The following is a 22,297-nucleotide window of genomic DNA, read 5'->3' on the forward strand; positions in this document are numbered from 1 at the left end:
ATGTATCATATGTCAAAGAATAAAGTGGTTGCTCAAAGCATATTCTAAGCACAATCGCTCAACTGCAAAACACTATGCACAACTTTGTGCAAAAACACACTCAGAACCTTACTGTACCATAAATATTACACTGGGCAGAACCTAATACACCAATATACCACCCATATGGAAAATGCAGACCGTCAACAATATGAAACAAGGATTATAATATCACAATTCTCATGTAGAGCCACAAAACATCCTAATTCATGTTTAATGTGGGATAAAATGCCATACATAAGTAAATAAATAAATATAAACATTTAATGTTGAGCACCTGATTCTCAAAGTGGACATATTCCAAACACTATAATGAAAATAAAATGATCTTTTCTACCTTTGTTGTCTGGTGACTGTTTTTGTGATCATGCTGACCCAGTATCCGATTCTGCTGCTATCTGTCCTCTTAACTCCATTTCCAGGGCTTCCTTTCCATTTATTTCTTTACTTTCTGCCTTTCTTCTTCATTTCTTATCCTCGCTCCCCTGCCCCCCCTCCAGCCATCCATACCCACCCATTGATTCTCTCCTTTCCCCTGCCCCCCTCCAGCCATCCACACCCACCCACCCATTGATTCTCTCCTCTCCTCTCTGTTCCCGAGCAGATTTTCTAACAGGAGCTGCTCATCCAATCAGAGAGGTCTATTTGAATGCAGATTAACATACAGACACTCTAATGGGAATTTTTACTCAAAAACACTAGCTAATCCCTTCGTTTTTGGATCAAAGTTCACATTTTTGATCAGAGCCATGCTCCAACATTAAGGCTGTAAACATTTCCAACAATTTTTACCCATAAATATGCAAATGAGAACCTCCCAAAAACGGACTAATTTGCATATGGCTTGAGCAAATTTGAGTACATAGCATACCAATCCCACTTCCTAGCACCTAAATTCTGCAATTAGATTTAATGCAAATACTTTTAAAACTTATTTTTTAGCACTTTTAAAATTTCAGGGGTCAGTGCAAGTCTCTTTGGTGTGAACTGGTCATGTGCAGGAATTCATGATCCTAGTTAAATATCTCCCTGGCAACCCAGGACACCTCCAGCCAACCCCCCTGCTCTGCTCTCCCAGCAGTAAGATAATCAAATTACAACTGGTTATACACAAGGCTAGAGACGGCTTTCACTGCTGCTATTTAAACCCCCCAGAGCAGCAGGACTCGCAGGAGAACTACTACTATTTAGCATTTCTATAGAAACAGCTGATCCATCCTGCTGTGGCTGGGGAGGCAGCCTCCCCAAGCCTCTTATACCGGGCGCCTATGCCAATACCTGCAACAAAAGTGGCTCAATTTCTGCAAGCCAGACTTCAGTACTCACCCTCTAGGTATGTACAGTTATATCTGCTGCAGGTCTTCCGAGTACTGTTCAGGACAAAGAAGTGTGTTTGCTCGTCAAAACTTGACACAGTGAAAACTTCATTGACCGGCAACAACACTTCTTTTTCAATGTGATAAAGAGAAAAATTTGCAGTGCTAACTCCAAAGCAGGTCATCAGGGTAAAAAATGAATCTTTTCCGAAGAGTTCAGCCATTTCTTTAATGGCGGATGTAGACGTGAACTGCCCAAACCTCATCAAACTATCTGAGGATGTGGGGGGATGAAAATGAACACCAATGTTTCCTTTGTACACTGTCTGGCACCGTTCTCCACAATTTCCTCTTAAGAGTCTTAAAGCTGTTGTCAAATAAAAATGAAGAACTTTGAAGTGGAATTCCTGCATGTAATGTTCCGGAGATGTACCACCACTCTTTACAGCGGCATTGAAGTCTTCATACACTCCTGAACTAGTGTAAACCAGTAAAGCTATTCCATGCTCATCCCTGAAGCCTTTGGGGAGGGGTGGAAGTTTCTTTTCCTCTACCATTTTTTCCCATTGTGAGACTGTGCTCTCCCATGTGTACTTAAACATCTCATTTCTATTTTTTTCAGCTTCCAGTAAGCTCATGGAACCCATTTTTTCCACCATTTTTTCTTCACATCCGATATACTGGTCATCAAAGGCTGTAGGCACCATTCCTAATGCTACTTCCATATTTAGACATTTCACCTAAAAAAGAAGAGAGAGATTTATTCACATTAACGAAATCCTCAAACATGACTCCCTAAATTACTACTACCACTACTACTTATCACTTCTGTAGTGCTACAAAGCATACACAGCGCTGTACACCATACATGAAAAGACAGTCCCTGCTCAAAGAGCTCACAATCTAAATATAGAATGTTGCTAGTGGAATAGCAACACTCCATGTAGAATTTCAAATAGTAGCAACAGAATCTCCAATAGTAGCAACATTCCATCTAGAATCTCAAATAGTAGCAACATTCCATGTAGAATCTCAAGTAATAGCAACATTCCAGAATCTCAAATAGTAACAACATCCCATGTTCCGCTGCACTAACCACTAGGCTACTCCTCCACTAGCAACATTCCATATAGAAGCCTGCCCTTGCAGATCAGCAATGCGGCCGCGCAGGTTTCTGTTTCTGTGAGTCTGACGTCCTGCACATATGTCGCATGCTGGCATACAACAAGAAATTAAATGTAAATGAATACCATTAAAACAAAGGAACATCAACTAATAAAAATCCACACAACACCAATAACAGATCCACACAAACAAATCCAAGTGGGATACACAAACGCCAGATCTATAGTGAGCAAAACAATTGACATAACAGACTGGATCACAACAGAAAAACTCGACCTACTAATGATCAGTGAGACATGGATTCACGACCAAAAAGACCCCATAATACTGGAGATTTGTCCCCCAGACTATAAAATCACTCACTGGACAAGGAAAGACAAGAGAGGAGGAGGAATAGCACTAATCTATAGATCTCACTTCACGGTAACAACAACTGCTGAGTCTATAACACCGATACTCAAAATTGCCTCAGTCAAAATCAGCCACACAGATCTGATTGACAACCTAAATATTGTCCTATTCTACAGACCTCCAGGCAACTGGAAAGAAAGTCAATCGCAATTCACGGATTTCATATCAAATACCTGTGTATCTAACGCCAATATAATAATAACAGGAGACATAAATATACACCTAGAAGACCCGAACGCAAATAATGCACGTGAATGCAAAGACTTCTTCCAGCTATGGGATCTTAAATGGCCCAGCATGCAAGCCACCAATGAAAAAGGACACACAATTGATCTCATCACATACAAATTATCCTCAGACTTAAATATCACAATATCAGACACAATATGGACAGAGATACCATGGTCAGACCACTACAAACTAAACTTTAACTTAAAATGGCAGAAAAAAGGTACACAACCCAAACAAGAACCCACAACATATATGACAAGAGGCCAAATTGACCCGGTGACATTCTGGCAAGAGATCTACAGTGATGGATGGACAGCACAGCCAGATTCTAATCAATTCCTTCAAAACTGGGACGACAGATGCAAGAACACACTAGACAAAATTGCACCACTCAACAAAAGACTACACAAAGAAAAAACTCAATACCATGGTTCAATGAAGAACTAAAAACACAGGCCAGAAGACTTGAACGGATGTGGAAGAAAAGGAAAGACGAACAGACACTTAATGAATGGAAACAACATCAAAGAAAATACAAATACGCAATAAGGCAAACCAAAAGAGCATACTATAGAACCAAAATAGGGCCTAACTACAAAGACACACACAAGCTATACCAAATCGTAAATAAACTAATAGACACTACACCAATTACTACAACCAGCACAGACATCCCAACGGCAGACAACCTTGCCAAGTACTTCAATGAGAAAATCATAAAACTACGGTCCACGTTACCACTTAACACCACTGACCACGAAAAATTTATGGACTGCATAGACCCAACCCCCAGTGAATACCCAGCGGATCGAATTTGGAACAGCTTCGATTTACTAACCGAAAACACTATTTCTCAAGCAATCAACAAATTTTCCAAAACCCACTCCAAATTGGACACCTGTCCCAGTTATCTAGTAAGGTCCGCCCCCAAACGCTTTATAACAGAACTTACGACATACCTGAACTACATGCTACAACACGGACTCTTCCCCAAAGACAAAGGAAACATATTTCTCACACCAATACCCAAAGACCTAAAGAAAAAACTAAATGACACGTCCAACTATCGACCAGTGGCATCCATCCCCCTGATTGTCAAAACAATGGAAAGTATGGTAACACAACAACTTACCAACTACTTAGACAAATTCACAATACTGCATGAATCACAGTCGGGATTCAGATCCAACCATAGTACAGAAACAGTGATAACCACCCTCATAACTAAATTCAAACAACTAATAGCAACAGGACACAGTGTCCTACTCCTCCAATTCAACATGTCCAGCGCATTGGTTAGCCACCAAATACTCTCGAACATCTTAGACTACTTCGGGATTGGAGGAAATGTACTAAAGTAGTTCCAAGGATTCCTAAAAGCTAGAACCTACCAAGTGATCTCAAAATCAAAAACGTCAGTACCGTGGACACCAGAATATGGTGTTCCACAAGGATCACCGTTGTCCAGTGGCATTCCTGGCCTGGATGGCACCCGGGGTGGAGCGCCAATGCACCCCCCACCCCCCCCCGCTAGATGACACCTTCCCTCCCCCCTCCGGCGAAACGACACCCCCCCGGGTGCACACCGCTGGGGGGGGGTGCCGCGGCACGCGCCTGCTCCTCCGCGTTCACTAAACTTCATTCATTCGCTGCAGCTCCCTCTGCCCCGAAGCAGGAAGTAACCTGTTCCGGGGCACAGGGAGCTGCAGCGAACGAACGAATGAAGTTTAGCGAACGCGGAGGAGCAGGCGCGCGTGCCGCGGCACCCCCCAGCGGCATGCACCTGGGACGGACTGCCCCCACCGCCCCCCCCCCTTGGTACGCCACTGCCGTTGTCACCAACCTTATTCAATCTAATGATGACACCTCTAGCTAAATCGCTATCCAACCAAGGTCTCAATCCATATATCTATGCAGACGACGTCACGATATACATCCCGTTCAAGCATGACCTAACAGAAATTGCAAAAGAAATCCAACACAGCCTCCAAATAATGAATTCATGGGCGGATGCATTTCAACTGAAACTAAACGCAGAAAAGACACAATGTCTCATCCTATCCTCACAATACAACTCAAACCAAAACAACACTATATACACCCCAGACTACACTCTTACGGTCTCCGATAGCTTGAAAATCCTGGGAGTAACGATTGATCGAAACCTCACACTAGAAGACCAAGTGAAAAATACAACAAAGAAAATGTTCTACGCCATGTGGAAACTTAAAAGAATCAAACCCTACTTCCCAAGAGACACATTCCGCAGCCTAGTACAGTCAATGGTGTTAAGTCACCTAGACTACTGCAACGCAATATACGCGGGTTGTAAAGAACAAGTCATTAAGAAGCTTCAGACAGCCCAAAATACGGCAGCCAGACTTATATTCGGGAAAGCAAAATACGAACACGCCAAACCGCTAAGAGAGAAACTACACTGGCTTCCACTAAAGGAACGAATTGCGTTCAAAGTATGCACCATGGTCCATAAAATTATACACGGAGAAGCTCCGGCCTACATGTCAGACCTCATAGACCTACCTGCTAGGAATGCTAAAAGGTCAGCACGTACATTCCTTAACCTCCACTACCCCAACTGCAAAGGATTAAAATATAAGTCCACCTACGCAACCAGCTTCTCCTACATTTGCACACAGCTATGGAACGCGCTCCCAAAGACCATAAAGACAATGCAAGATCTAACCATCTTTCGTAAACTACTGAAAACGGACCTATTCAAAAAAGCATACAACAAACAATCATCCTAACTTCTAAACAACAACAACAATGAATAAGTCCGAAACGACATAACCACTGCCCAACACTATTACTCTCACCATAATACCATCACCTGAGCAACTACATAACGCTGACACCTACACAAGACCACAATGTATTCTTCTACCACATATATATGCATTTGATTGCAAACCACGTGTTAACAAGTACGCAAGCACACAATGCATTCTTCTACCAGGTATGTGCATATCTAAAGTTCGGATATGGCAATCGCTATAACGGCAAATGTAAGCCACATTGAGCCTGCAAATAGGGGGGAAAATGTGGGATACAAATGCTACAAAATAAATAAATAAACAGAAGCCTGCACGGCCGCGTTGCTCATCTGCAATGGCAGGCTTCTACATTACTACTACTACTACTTATCACTTCTATAGCGCTACAAGGCATACGCAGCACTGTACACCATACACGAAAAGACAGTCCCTGCTCAAAGAGCTTACAATCTAAATAAGACAGGTAAACAGACAAAACATTAGGAGGTAAGGGAATTAAGGAGACGAGGTACGGGGCAAGTGAGTAGTGGTTAGGAGTCAAAAGCAGTGTCAAAGAGGTGGGCTTTTAGCCTGGACTTGAAGACGGCCAAAGACGGGGCTAGACGTACAGGCTCTGGAAGTCGATTCCAGGTGTGAGGTGCAGTAAGATAAAAGGAACGGAGTCTGGAATTGGCAGTAGAGGAGAACGGGACAGTCAAGAGAGATTTATCTACAGAGCGGAGTACCCGAGGGGGGGGCGTATGGAGAGAGAAGAGTGGAGAGGTACTGGGGAGCAGCAGAATGAGTGCACTTATAGGTCAGTAAGAGAAGTTTAAATTGAATGTGGAAATGGATAGGGAGCCAGTGAAGTGACTTGAGGAGAGGGCTAATGGGAGCATATCGATTTTGGCGGAAGATGAGACGCGCAGCAGAGTTTTGGACTGATTGAAGGGGAGAGAGATGGCTAAGTGGGAGGCCGGTGAGAAGTAGGTTGCAATAATCTAGGCGAGAGGTGATAAGAGTGTGGATAAGGGTTCTGGTAGAGTGCTCAGAGATGAAGGGATGGATTTTGCTGATGTTATAGAGAAAGAAACCACAGGTTTTGGCAATCTGCTGAATGTGAGCAGAGAAGGAGAGAGAGGAGTCGAAGATGACCCCAAGGTTACGAGCTGATGAGACAGGGAGAATGAGAGAGCTACCCACAGAAATAGAGAAAGGGGGGAGAGGAGAGGTGGGTTTAGGTGGAAAGATGAGAAGCTCAGTTTTGGCCATGTTACCAAAACCCCATCAGTTTGCTAACCCTACCATTTTATACCCATTCTGTTCCGATCCATCACTCCCACAAGTACTGACTTCTGCTGACCCTGTCATCTTACTATTCCCACCATGCCACAATAAATTCCCCTCCCCCAATATTCAGCTTGTGGTGATCAGCATTATTTTAAGCGCTGGCCGTCAATGACTAATTTAGACCAGAATATTCAAGTTTATTAAGTGAATTGCTATTCCGCCAATCTACAGTGCGTCAACAGGAAAAGCAGCAGTGGCCGGCAATGGGAGCTGGGGCTGGCGGGCCTGAATCGGGAGAGGGAAAACGGATGGCAGGATGGGGAGAAAGAGGGAAAACGGAAGGATGGGGAGAAAAAGAGGGAAAACAGATGGAAGGATGGCAGAGAAAGAGGGAAAATGGAAGGATGGGGAGAGAAAGAGGGAAAACAGATGGGAGGATGGCAGAGAAAGAGGGAAAATGGAAGGATGGGGAGAGAAAGAGGGAAAACAGAGGGAAGGATGGCAGAGAAAGAGGCAAAACGGAAGGATGGGGAGAGAAAGAGGGAAAACAGACGGAAGGATGGCAGAGAAAGAGGGAAAACAGATGGAAGGATGGCAGAGAAAGAGGGAAAATGGAAGGATGGGGAGAGAAAGAGGGAAAACAGACGGAAGGATGGCAGAGAAAGAGGGAAAAAGGAAGGATGGGGAGCGAAAGAGGGAAAACAGATGGAAGGATGGCAGAGAAAGAGAGAAAACGGAAAGATAGGGAGAGAAAGAGGGAAAACAGATGGAAGGATGGCAGAGAAAGAGGGAAAACAGACGGAAGGATGGGGAGAGAAAGAGGGAAAACAGAGGGAAGGATGGCAGAGAAAGAGGGAAAACGGAAGGATAGGGAGAGAAAGAGGGAAAACAGACGGAAGGATGGCAGAGAAAGAGGGAAAAAGGAAGGATGGGGAGCGAAAGAGGGAAAACAGATGGAAGGATGGCAGAGAAAGAGAGAAAACGGAAAGATGGGGAGAGAAAGAGGGAAAACGGAAGGATGGGGAGAGAAAGAGGGAAAACAGATGGAAGGATGGCAGAGAAAGAGGGAAAACGGAAGGATAGGGAGAGAAAGAGGGAAAACAGATGGAAGGATGGCAGAGAAAGAGGGAAAACAGACGGAAGGATGGGGAGAGAAAGAGGGAAAACAGAGGGAAGGATGGCAGAGAAAGAGGGAAAACGGAAGGATAGGGAGAGAAAGAGGGAAAACAGACGGAAGGATGGCAGAGAAAGAGGGAAAACAGACGGAAGGATGGGGAGAGAAAGAGGGAAAACAGATGGAAGGATGGCAGAGAAAGGGAAAACAGATGGAAGGATGGCAGAGAAAGAGGGAAAACAGATGGATGGGGAGAGAGACACTGGATGGAAGGATGGGGAGAGAAAGAGGGGAGATGGATGAAAGGATGCAGAGAGAAAGGGGAGAGACTGGAAGGATGTGGAGAGAGAAGGGACACTGAACAGAAAAGGGTAGAGAGATAGACACTGGTTAGAAGGGGGGAGAGAGAGACATTAGATGGAAGGATCAGGAGAGAGGGTAGATGGGTGGAAGGATGGGGAGAGAAAGAGGGAAGACGCTGGATGGAAGGGTAGGGAGAAAGAGGTGACACGATGGAAGGATGCAGAAAGAAAGAGGGGAGACTATTGGAAGGATGGGGAGAGAGAGGGGAGACACTGGAAGGATGGGGAGAGAAAGAGGAGAGCTGCTGCATGGAAAGGGGGAGTAGTGAAAGATTGGAGAATAAGAGGAAGGGGCATGGGGAGAACAAGGGTGAGAAAAAGATGAAAAGCCATAAGTAGATGAAGGAAATTAAAGAATGGATAGTAAGAATGAATTAAATCTGAACACAGAGAGAGAGAGAGGCAGAAAAATATTGAAGAAAGCAAAGAAAAAGGAGAGAAAAATGAGAAATGGCCAGGAAACCCTGGCAGAAGAGTTAAGCGAAAACGAAGGAAAGCAGAATCTAGAGACTGGGAGCGACACAATGAGAAAAAGTAAATGGCCATACAAGAAAGGTAAAGAAAATAATTTTATTTTTAATTTAGGATAAAGTAATATGGTAGCTGTGTTAATGAAGTTTCAGAGACCAATACTTCCTTCCTTAGGTCAGGAGAGGATACCGTAACAGCATTATACTGACCTGAGGCAGGAGGTTTTGGCCTCTGAAAGCTCACTGAAAAGGATTAGGCTATTAAATAAATTGTCTGAAATCGGATGCACTGAAAAGCAGCACTTTACCCTGTGTGACAAATGCATCTGAGTGTGACTACATTTTGCTGGGGGGGGGGGGGGGGGTAGAGAGAAAATTTTGTGCCCACCCACTTTGGGTTCAGGCCCACCCAAAATTGGCAGTCTGGCTACGCCACTGGATCCCACATGCTTATCCCATGCCTTCTTAAATTCTGACACAGTCCTCAACTCCACAAGCTCCACCAGAAGACCATTCCACGCTTCTACCACCCTTTCTATGAAATAATACTTTCTTAGATTACTCCTAAGTCTATTTCCAATTAACTTCATTCCAGAGCCTTCCTTCATTTCAAAAAGGCTCACTTCCTGTCCTTGAGATATTTGAACATCTCTATCATATCACCTCTCTCCTTCCTCTCTTCCAGTCTATACATGTTGAGGTTCATAAGCCTGCTCCTATATTTTTTGTGTTCAAGACCGCTTACTAATTTTATAACTGCCCTCTGGACTGACTCCATCCTGTTTATATCTTTCCATAGGTGCAGTCTCCAGAACTGCAGGCAGTACTCTAAATGGGGCCTCACCAGAGATTTATGCAAGAGCACTATCACCTCCTTTATCCTGCTGGTCATCCCTCTCCTTACGCACCCAAGCATCCTTCTGGCTTTGACTGTCACTTTTTCTACCTGTTTGGAAGCTTTAAGGTCATCAGACACAATCACCCCCAAATCCCGCTCTTCCTCCGTACACTGAAGCACTTCACCCCCTATATTGTGACCCAAGTGCATGACCCTGCATTTTTTAGCATTAAATCTTAGTTGCTAAATATTGGTCCATTCCTCCAGCTTCGCTAGGTCCTTCCTCATGTCATCCATACCCTCTAGGGTGTCCACCCTGTTGCAGAGTTTGGTATCATCCACAAAGAGACAAACCTTACCAGACAGCCCTTCCGCAATATCGCTCACAAAGACGTTAAAAAGAGCCAACCCTAGGACCGATCCCTGCGGAACTCCACTGACGACATCCCTTTCTTCAGAGCAAGCTCCATTTACCACTACCCTCTGTTTCCTTCCATTCAACCAATTTTTAAACCAATCAGTTACTTTAGATCCCATACCGAGGGTACTCAATTTATTTATCAGTCGCCTGTGCAGAACCATGTCAAAGGCTTTGCTGACATCTAAGTATACTACAGCTAGCACCCCTCCCGAGACCATCTGTTTGGTCACCCAGTCAAAGAAGTCAGTCACTAGTGAAGCCATGCTGCCTTGGGTCCTGCATTCCATTCAGTTTGAGACATCTCACAATCCTTCGCTTTAGTAGCGTTTCCATTAGCTTACTCACTGCTGAGGTCAGACTAACAGGCCTGTAATTCCCAACCTCCTCTTTACTCCCACTCTTGTGCAAAGGAACCACATTCACCCACTCCAGTCTCTAAGGAAGCATTGAAGAGGTCCGTCAGCGGAGCCACCAGAACCTCTCTGAGTTCCTTGCGCACCCTCGGGTGTATCCGATCAGGCCCCATCTCTCTGTCTACTTTTAGTTTAGCGAGCTCCTCACGAACACAGTCCTCCATGAACAGGTCTTGGTCTACCATCATCCATCCCCCTTAACATTTGCTTTCTGTAGTCCTACACCATAATGAGTTTCATAGCAGTGCTTTGGTTGAGTTGTAGTCACTTATGCTCGCGTTGGGTAAGATCTATATATAGAGCATTACAGTAGTCAAGGCATAATATAATGAAAAAATGAATAAGTACGTTCAGTGGTGCTGGGAGAAGAAACGGCCGAATCATTCTAATGCGCTGAATTAATGCTGGGTCATGTCTATATCTGAGTTCTCAAAGACATGTGCTGGCTGACTGCTCTTATGCAGGTCCCAATTCTAGTCTCCCCTGTGAGTAAAATCACATCCAGACCCTCTGTATGTGCACAGGGGGAGCCTATTCCATAAAGATGGCTCCACCTTAACCAGGGAGAAAACAGGCTGCTGGCATCAATGTTTAAAAAGGAGATAGAGAAGCTTTTAAACTAGAAATTAGGTGAAGGCCGACAGTCGCTCAAAAGCGCATGGTTCGGAACAAGGTATCTTTAAAAGATATCACCAAAAAGGGAAGGTAGGGAATCCTGATAGAAAGGGTACACATAGTAGACCAGCTGTCTTTACATAAAAAGCAAACAGATTTTCAAGATTGCAAATTATCACTGTCAACTGCTGAGCAAGTTGTAAATAGGAACAGCAAACACTGGGTTTCTACCAGGTACTTGTGACCTGGCCTGGCCACTGTTGTAAACAGGATCCTGAGCTAGATAGCTACTCATATGTTCTTATGAGAATGTAGTAAAAGCAGTTAGCTTAGCAGGGTTTTAAAAAGGTTTGGATAATTTCCTATGAGAAAAGTCCTTCAACCACTATTGAAGATGGACTTGGGAAAACTGTTTATACCGGAATTGGCGAACGCCTTTAAGGTAATATGTAAGCCACATTGAGCCTGCAAATAGGTGGGAAAGTAAGTGTGGGATACAAATGCAACAAATAAATAAATAAAATCCAGTTTCTTTCTTTTGGGATATTGTCAGGTACTTGGCTACTGCTGGAAACAAGATACCGGATTTGATGGAACTTCAGTCTGTCCCAGTCTTGTAATGCTATTTTATGTTCTTAATTTCCAACTATTTATTACAAACAAGTAAACAACTTACCATAACCAAGAGTGTTGCACTGGTTCTGCTTCAATACAAGTGTAATGAGCCTCTCTGTAGCTACTTCAGTGGAACAATTACTGACTGGATGTGGCTGAATGTTGAGTCAGTTGAATGAAGGAGCAGATGCTACACTAACTGACTGTGGCTGGATGTTGATCCATTGACTGAAGGAGTGGATGTAGAATTAACTGACTGGTGAAGAGGATGTGATTTCCATGGTGGACAGGGAGAGTTCCTTGCTTCTGAGTCCAAGATAGAGAGAGGCTAGAACAATTTTCCATTAGAACTGAGGTCTCTAGAGTTGAGCAAAGGGTTACACCCAGGGCTAAGGCCAGGAAGGTCTCAAGGAAACTGGAGGGAACAGGTCACAAGCAGCTTTCTACCTGCTGGCTCTAGTTTCACAACACACATAAGCAGAGAGGAAAGGAAAAATATTCAACATAAAGGACTATTTCACTTGCTCATCTTCCAATGTGGTATATATCATTCAGTGTAAAAAATGTAACGAAGGATGCTATATTGGAGAAACAGGCCAGATGCTCAAGACAAGATTCAATCTGCACAGACATCACATGAAAATAGCCGGTGCCAGTCAAGCCCCCACCCCTGTGGGCCAACACTTTACAAGACCAGAACACTGCACCAGTGATTTCACAGTAAGAATACTGAAAGGTAATTTTAAAACAATACAGGAATGTAAGACCTTTGAAATAAGAATGATTGACTATTTTAACACCCAACAAACAGGACTTAATAAGGATCTGGGTTTTCTAACCCATTATAAACCATAAAGCTGTATTTCTCTGTTTATTACCCTCCTCTCACCTACCAACACCCATTCTGTTAGAATATCAATGAAATGCTTTGATGTCCCCATGCATACCCCCACCCTCCCACTCTGTCAGACTGTCAAAGTAATGCTTTGATGTTTCTCTCATATATACTATCTGCTAACACATTTGCTTATTTCCGATCTGAGGAAGAAGAGCAACCTTCGAAAGCTAATCAAGAAATGTATTAAGTTATGTCCAATAAAAAAGGTATCATCTTATTTTCTTTTCCATGTTTTATTTTGTTTGATTTCTATTGACAACACACATAACAAGTGCTCGTGCACTTCTTGTGCTTTCAGCCATATCCTGTTCCATTTATTCTAAGGAATGGATCCTCAGAAGCTTAGCCGATATTGGGTGACAGAGCCGGTGGGGGGAGGCGGGGCTAGTGCTGGGCAAGACTTCTATGGTCTGTGCCCTGAAAATGGCAGATATAAATCAAGGTAAGGTATACACAAAAAGTAGCACATATGAGTTTATCTTGTTGGGCAGACTGGATGGACCGTGCAGGTCTTTTTCTGCCATCATCTATTATGTTATGTTATGCAATTATGTTATATCAGTGCAATTCAAACGCAATGTAAACATGCACACGCAAACTTGAGGGGCAGAACACTGCACGTCAACCGCACAACCCTTCAGAATGGTGGTTGTACTGTGGATTTTCACACTAAAACTCTGACTCAGTTTTAGCTTAGGACAATCCAAAGTAAACCACCATACGAAATGGCCATTTTGTGGGTAATTGTTCAATCAGAAGCTACATGCGAACGCTTAATAATCCACTTTACATGCGCTGTTTCTCTCTCCACCCCGGAAGTGACTGCAGCGTTCCTGGATAAAAAATATTTGCATTGTGGAATAAGGTGGAATTTCAAAAGACTTTCTTTCTGAAACCCTGGGCGAATTCACAGGTAAAATGTATGAATGCACTTTATTCCTTCAAACATATCACAACGTAATTAGAGACTGCATTTCCACTGGATCGATATGACTATTAGAATTCTACAATCAATACTGAAATTACCTGAGGGATTCCAAGCAGAGTTAGAACATACAGAGAACTGGAAATGATTGATATCGACACCGTCACCATCCTCAGAGTATTGTGAGACTCCTGAAAAGAAACAGTGACAGAGGGATCATTACAGGGAATCAAAAACAGATCACATCTCTGTCCAATTACAGCAAGTGGATCAAAGGGAGAGAGAAAGTTAATCTTTCGCCTCTGTTCTGTGTTTTGCACATTAGTAACAGCGAAAAAACAGAAGAACTTCCCTCCATGGGTATCAGACAGAGCAAACCAAACAGTGGAGGATCTCATAGGAAAAGGTGCCGTCAGGTCTCTTTATTCAATCATCAATAGAAGTGGATCAAAGGCAGAGAGAAAGTTAGGCCTCTGCCTCTGTTCTTAATAGTGGGGGTGGCCAAGAGGAAGGAACAACCAGGAATATCACCAGACATTTTTCTTATTGCAGTGGGTTTGGGGGGGGATTTGGTGGGCTCAGCACCCAAGGGAAGGGAGCTATGTACCTGGGAGCAATTAATGAAGTCCACTGCAGTGCCCCCTAGGGTGCCCGGTTGTTGTCCTGGCATGTGAGAGAGACCAGTGCACTATGAATGCTGGCCCCTCCCTTGACCAAATGCCTTGGATTTGGCCGGGTTTGAGATGGCCGGCCTCGGTTTCCATTATCGGCAAAAACCGATGCCGGCCATCTCAAACCCGGCCATCTCTGACATTTGGCCAGCCCCAACTGAAGTATCAAAACGAAAGATGGCCGGCCATCTTTTTCGATAAGATGGTTGGTGACAGCTCTTTACGGCGCCGGCCATATAGATGGCCAGCCCTGTTCGATTATGTCCCTCCACGCTACTATGTTAGTTGTCGGTGGCACAAGGATGCCTGCTGCCGTCTGCTCAGTTTCATAGAAGAGAGTTTTGGCTGCTTTCAGAGGAGGTCCTCAGCTTTTGGGGCTTGGGGCTCCCCATCTGCTACAGCAAGGGTCAGGGCTGGTGTTAGACATAATTCGGCCCTGGGCAGAAAATAAAGATGGCTCCACCCCCCCCCCCCCCACCAATAACCTCTCCTCCCTGGCTCCCCTCCAATCACCCACCTACCATTACAATCACACTGATAGACCTCACCAAATACAAAACAAGGGACCACACATTAGAAATAAAAATATGTAGACAAAAATTGAACTTGGAACCTCAGCATGTATTGCAATAGTGGAGAAATAAAAACAGAAATGTATTTCCTTTTTTACTGAACACAATAAAATTATATCCACTATGTGCATTTCCCAAGCTAACATATTTCAGTGAATAATTTTTTTTTCAAATGCCTTTTCTACCTTTGTTATCTGGACATTTAATTTTTCCATCATGTTGGTTACAGTTTCCCTTTTCCACTTTCCTGTCTGTCTCTCATTCCATTCCCCCACTACACTTGACTCTGACATACTGATCTTTACATTTTAGCTCTGTCCTCCCTTTTTTTTTCTTTTCTGCCTCTGTCCACTCAAATTTTACCCTCCTTCTAACCTCTTCCTTCTTTTTACTTTTCAGATACCTCAGATTTCCATCTCCTTCTTTCACCCCTACCTCTCCCATTCCCCATCTCACTCCTTCTTCAGCTTTCTATTCCCTTCCATCTTCAATTTACTCTCCATTACCATATTTCTACCCCCTGTAATCACTATCCTCCTCTCGTTTCCTTGCCACCTCCCCCCCCAGGCCTCTCCCACATGGTTCCACCTTTCCCAGTGTCTCCCTCCCTCCACCCTTCTAGCCCAGCATGTGCTCTCTCTTTCTGCCCTCCTCACCCTCATAGCCTGACAGCTCCCTCTCTACTACTACTACTACTATTTAGCATTTCTATAGCGCTACAAGGCATACTCAGCGCTGCACAAACATAGAAGAAAGACAGTCCCTGCTCAAAGAGCTATGTAATAAAAGTGAGCCAAGTATAGGACAATCAAGCCATTGTGACATCACTGATGAGGTTGGCTCTTATTGGTAGACTGAGGCATTATGACATCACACTATTAGCTCTGGTTACAAGAGACTACTACTACTACTATTTAGCATTTCTATAGCGCTACAAGGCATACGCAGTGCTGCACAAACATAGAAGAAAGACAGTCCCTGCTCAAAGAGCTTACAATCTAATAGACAAAAAATAAATGAAGTAATCAAATCAATTAATGTGAACGGGAAGGAAGAGAGGAGGGTAGGTGGAGGCGAGTGGTTACAAGTGGTTACGAGTCAAAAGCAATGTTAAAGAGGTGGGCTTTCAGTCTAGATTTAAAGGTGGCCAAGGATGGGGCAAGACGTAGGGGCTCAGGAAGTTTATTCCAGGCGTAGGGTGCAGCGAGACAGAAGGCGCGAAGTCTGGAGTTGGCAGTAGTGGAGAAGGGAACAGATAAGAAGGATTTATCCATGGAGCGGAGTGCACGGGAAGGGGTGTAGGGAAGGACGAGTGTGGAGAGATACTGGGGAGCAGCAGAGTGAATACATTTATAGGTTAGTAGAAGAAGTTTGAACAGGATGCGAAAACGGATAGGGAGCCAGTGAAGGGTCTTGAGGAGAGGGGTAGAATGAGTAAAGCGACCCTGGCGGAAGATGAGACGGGCAGCAGAGTTTTGAACCGACTGGAGAGGGGAGAGGTGACTAAGTGGGAGGCCAGCAAGAAGCAGATTGCAGTAGTCTAAACGAGAGGTGACAAGGGTGTGGATGAGGGTTTTGGTAGAGTGCTCGGAAAGAAAGGGGCGGATTTTACGGATGTTGTAAAGAAAGATACGACAGGTCTTGGCGGTCTGCTGGATATGAGCAGAGAAGGAGAGAGAAGAGTCAAAGATGACCCCAAGGTTTCGAGCTGAGGAGACAGGGAGAATGAGAGTGCCATCAACAGAAATAGAAAACAGGGGGAGCGGGGAGGTGGGTTTGGGGGGGAAATGAGAAGCTCAGTTTTGATCATATTTAATTTCAGGTGGCGTTGAGACATCCAGGCAGCAATGTCAGACAAGCACGCTGAAACTTTGGTTTGGATGCAAGGTGAGATATCAGGGGTAGAAAGGTAGATTTGGGAGTCATCAGCATAGAGATGGTAGGAAAAGCCATGGGATGAGATTAATGAACCAAGGGAAGAAGTGTAGATAGAAAAGAGGAGGGGACCAAGAACAGAACCCTGAGGTACGCCGACAGGCAGAGGAATAGAAGTAGAAGAGGATCCACCAGAGTGAACACTAAAGGTGCGGAGGGAGAGGTAGGAAGAGAACCAGGAAAGGACAGAGCCCTGGAATCCAAGTGAGGACAGGGTATTGAGAAGTATGCTGTGATCGACAGTGTCAAAAGCAGCGGAAAGATCAAGAAGAATGAGGATGGAATATTGACCTCTGGATTTAGCCAGTAATAGGTCATTGGAGACTTTAGTAAGTGCAGTTTCGGTTGAGTGGAGAGGGCGAAAACCAGATTGTAGTGGGTCAAGAATAGCATGTGAGGAGAGAAAATCAAGGCAGCGGCGGTGAACAGCACGCTCAAGTAATTTGGAGAGAAAAGGAAGGAGGGAGATGGGTCAGTAATTAGAGGGACAAGTAGGGTCAAGTGAAGGCTTCTTAAGGAGAGGTATGACCACAGCATGTTTAAAGGCAGCAGGGACAGTCGCAGTGGAAAGTGAGAGGTTGAGAATGTGACAGATAAAAGGAATAAGAGCAGGAGAGATCGCATTAAGAAGGTGGGTGGGAATGGGATCAGAGGAACAGGTGGTACATTTTGAGGAAGAAAGGAGAAGTGTAGTTTCCTCAATAGTAACTTCAGGAAAGGAGGAAAGGGAATGAGCGGAAGGAGAGAGAGGGGAACGGACTAGTGGAGGGATTGCTGGTGAGGTAGAGAAAGCAAGGTTTATCTTTTGAACCTTGTAGTGAAAGAATTCAGCAAGGGTCTGAGGAGATAATGAAGGGGGAGTTGGGGGAGGGGGCACTTTGAGGAGAGAGTTCAATGTGGTGAAGAGAAGTCGAGGATTAGAGCCAAGAGAGTTGGTCAGTTGGATATAATAATCCTGTTTGGCACGTAAAAGAGCAGATTGGAAGGAGGTCAGCATGAACTTAAAGTGTAAGAAATCAGCAAGGGCCCGAGATTTCCGCCAGAGGCGTTCGGCGGAGCGGGTACAGGAACGTAGGTAGCAGATATTAGAAGTCAGCCAAGGTTGGGGTTTTGTACGCCTTACAGGGCGGGTCATCAAAGGTGCAAGAGTGTCTAAGGCAGAGGATAGAGTATTGTTGTAAGAAGAAACAGCCTCGTTGACAGACGTGGATGGTGCCACAGTAGAGAGGAGGTTTGAAACATGGGAGGATAGAGATGAAGGGTCAATATCGTGAAGATTCCTAGATAAATTCAACCCCCTCCCCCAGCATCTTCCCAGCCATCCTCTCTTCCCTCCTGCCCCCTCCCCCATAGTCCAGCATTTCTCCTTCTCTCTTCCCTCCCACCCATAGTCCAGCATCTCTTCCTCACTCCCTTCTGTCCCTGAATCCAACATCTTCCTCCTTCTCCCCCTCCTGTGCAGTATCTCTCCTCCCCTCCCCTGCCTTCTCCTCTACTCCCCTCCACCCTCATGTCCATTACCTCTTCTCTTTTTCCTCTTCCCTTTCTCCCATTGTCCACCCTCTCTCCCTTTCATCCCAGGTCTAACATCTATTTCCTTCCCCTGCAGCATCTCTCCCTCCTCTCCACCACCAACACCATAGCCAACATTTCTCCCTCTCTCTCATCCCTCTCTCCCCTGTGCAGCATCTCTCCCTCCCTCTCCCCTCATGTGCAACAATTATTCCTCCACCCCATGTCCAATAATTATCCCTTTCTTCTGCCTTTTCTTCCAGCATCTTTCCCTCCCCCTCCACTCTATGCCCAACAATTTTCCCTCTATCCTCCCCCCGGTGTAGCATCTTTCAAGGGATTGCCGGTAGCATGTAAGAATCACTACCACTGTTGCTGGCTGTCCTGGAAGCCTCACCTCTGATACATTCCTCCCTGGCAGGAAACAGGAATTTGCACCAGAGTTAAGGGAGGGTCATGGCAGAGGAAAGGCTTTTGGGTCAGCCGGCAGCAACAGTAGCAATTCTTACACACTGCCAGTGACCCTTTGAAGTGAAGGTGGACGTGGAGACAGATTCAAGGCAGCAGTGGGAGCCTACTCTCCATGCCAGCATTGTCAAGGATGGACCACTGCTGGGTGGGTCGAGGCCCACCCATGGCTACTTCCCTGCTGTAAGCCCTGTGCATCCTGGTGTGACCCATTCCTTACACTTACTGTACATGGGACTGTTGAACTGGTCTCAGAGACAAGCTGAAAACATTGTGAGATTCTAAAGGTAGCATAATGGAGGGGTTTTCAACCCCGTCCTCAGGGACCACCTGGCCAGTTGGGTTTTCAAGATATCCACAATGAACATGCTGAAGATGCATTAGCTTGCACTTCCTCCATTGCAGGCAAATCTCTCTCTCATGCAAATTCATTGTGGGTATCCTGAAAACCCGACCAGCCAGGCGGTCTCTGGGTTGAAAGCCATAGCCACTGAGAGGGGGGCAGGGGGGACAAAATTCCTCGGGCCCAGGCCTCCAAGGGGGGCCCGACGATGCAGTCCCACCCACCCTCCATCGTCGACCATCTGCCACTGGGCACCTCTCACCTCCGTGTGAAAGCGCTGCAGGCAGCAGGGCAGCAGATCGCCTCCCTTCAGGCCTCCTTCTGTCCCTGTGTCCCGCCCTCGTCTGACGTAACTTCCGCGAGGGCGGAACACAAGGAGAGCCGAAGGGAGGCAATCTGCTGCCTGCAGCACTTTCACACGGAGTTGAGAGGCGCTGTGATTTCAATGCAGGGGGCCTCGCCCAGTGGCAGACAGAGGGGGGAGCAGCGGCAGCAGCGACCTCGGGAGTGGTGGGGGCAGGGCCCCGGGGGCTGCCCTTTCCCACGGGCCCGGCCCAGTCTCTCGGCGGCCCTGTTGAAAGCCACTGGTATAGTTTTTTCTGCATCATTTCAGAGCCTATGTAATCAAAGGAAAAAGAAAACATTTTTTTCTGGGGGTCCAGCTGCAGGCGGGTATTCTGTAAGAAACACATTCCCAGGGAATATTAATAAACTCATGCAACAGCTGCTTGCAGCTGGGTCACCAAAGAAAGAATGGGGACAATGATGGCAGAACCAGGCCCGTGTTCATCTTGTAATTGTTCTGGGTGGATGCCACTAGATTCTCATATCAGAACATCTTGTTCTAAAGTTTTTCCTCTGTATGACTTAGAACTTTAGAATATGTGAACGCTTCTCTCATATCTTCTGTACTGTATGAAACACAAAACACAGATAATAATGGGAGTGAAACATAAGTTTCAGATCTAACAAAAAATTGTTTTTCCCAAACATGCAAATCGTTATTGAGCTGACAAAATGTTTTCCTAAACTACATGCACTAAACACTATAACTTCAGATTAAAGTCAATTACAGCCTTTCACAATTATTGGTCTAACAACCCCTAAAATCTTGAATACCCTAAATTCTGAAAATAAACCACGTCTCATAAGGTAGGATGAGGGTTCTAATGATTTCACCTCCATTATACTCTGTAATATCGTTTCCTTCAAAAGTAGGTGACCCTCTAGGCTGCTCTTATGAGCTGTTTGTTGTAAGAGCACTTAGTTGTAGTAATTAACCAAAAGAGCTCTTTTCATATGTGAGGATCTGATATAAGTCACCTTCAGTACACCGTTTTTCTAAAACTTGAAATCCTTCTGCTCTATAAAACATTCAAAGAGGCTCAGAGAAGAGCTAAGGGCTGGAGCAACGCCAAGCTAACATTCAACAGTCCTCTCCTGTTCTTTGTATTATTTTGGAAACACAAATCACGTCTCAAAGACATGGCACATGTTCCAAAGATTTCATGAAGCCTAACGGTTAGTGCAATGGCCTGAGGAACCGGGGAATTAGGTTCAATTCCCACTGCAGCTCCTTGTGAATCTGGGCAAGTCACTTAACCCTCCATTACCCCAGGTACAAAAAAGGGGGTGGGCAACCTTGGTCAATGAGGCTGCAACTCAGTTGGGTTTTCAAGATTTCCCCAATCAATATACATGAGATATATGTACATACACATATAACTTATGCATATTCATTGGGGAAATCATGAAAACCCAACTGGGTCATGGCCCTGGAAGATTGCTGCTACTGCTACTACTACTTATCATTTCTATAGCGCTACTAGACGTACACAGCGCCGTAAACTTGAACATGTAAGAGACAGCCCCTGCTTGATAGAGCTTACGATGTAATCAGGACAGACAAACAGGACAAATAAGGGATAAGGGGATTAATAAGGTGGGAAAGATAAAACATACAAGGGTACTGTACAAGTGAATAGGGGTTAGAAAGGACAAGGGTTGCCCACCCCTACGTTAGATTATAAGCCCACTCGGGACAGAGAAAGTACCTTTATGTGATATATAAACCTCTTTGGTTGTAACCACAGAAAGGCTGTATATCAAATCCCATCCCCTTTCCCTTTCACATTGCAAAAAAAGCACATAATTTCTCATTCACACACTGTCCTCCATTGTCCCAGGTATAGAACTTAGATTGTGAGCCCGCTAGGGTCAGAGAAGGAGCCTGTATATAATCTATGTAAACTGGGAGCAGGATAGCCTCGTATACAGAAAGGCAGCTTATCAGAAGCATTATCAAGTCTTTACACTGGAAGCAAGAGGAAAAAGCAAGTACTATTAAAATGATATGAATTTTGAACATAAGAGCAGCATTACTGGGTCAGACAAATGGTCCATCCAGCCCAGTATCCTGCTTCCAACAGTGGCCAATTCAGGTCACAAGTACCTGACAGAAACCCAATTAGAAGCAACATCTTTCTGTTGTAAATATATATCATATATATTTCAACCCCAAACAGGATCATTTGTAAATGTAATTGAAAACCAAGGTATGTAATTTTTTAAAAATTAGATCAACTTCCAAACCTGTATGTAACATCCAGAAGCTGAAAAAGATAAATGGGATCAAATGACTTACAGCGTTCAGACTCCTGGGAATATTTCAGCCCTGGATCAGCTTCACTTCTGAGTCTCCGCAGTGAGATTCACTAAGATTGAAAGTGTGAAACTGTTTAAAATCTGTTGTTACAAAGTGATACACGTTTGGAGACAAGTTGCATAGAAAGAATTCTCATGTTCTGGTCTGAAGGTCATTTTCATGGAAAAAGACTGGGACCTTTGTAAATGGTTTGCCTGTGTCTCTGCTATAGTGATTGCCACTATTGTTACCAGTGAATTGATTTTTTTTTACTTGTTAGGGGACACTCAAGTAC

General features: G+C 44.7%; 1 protein-coding gene across 2 annotated transcripts in view; it reads right to left on the reverse strand.

Moving 5' to 3' along the window:
• LOC115468270 (ecto-ADP-ribosyltransferase 5-like) overlaps window positions 1-22,058 on the reverse strand; it is a 59,531-nt gene extending 37,473 nt beyond the window's left edge. Inside the window, exons 1-2 of one of the 2 annotated variants that reach the window (XM_030199852.1) lie at window positions 22,003-22,058; window positions 13,959-14,048 (exon numbers count right to left, since the gene is read on the reverse strand). In XM_030199852.1, the coding sequence (XP_030055712.1) occupies window positions 13,959-14,027 (69 nt within the window). In that variant the 5' untranslated portion in view covers window positions 14,028-14,048; window positions 22,003-22,058. Of the gene's footprint in view, window positions 1-13,958; window positions 14,049-22,002 lie in introns of those variants that run through there. The other variant, XR_003941839.1, reaches the window with a different exon arrangement.
• Window positions 22,059-22,297: the final 239 nt, after the last annotated feature.

The sequence above is a fragment of the Microcaecilia unicolor genome, chromosome 4, assembly GCF_901765095.1.
Source record: "Microcaecilia unicolor chromosome 4, aMicUni1.1, whole genome shotgun sequence".
Classification (NCBI taxonomy): Eukaryota; Metazoa; Chordata; class Amphibia; order Gymnophiona; family Siphonopidae; genus Microcaecilia; species Microcaecilia unicolor.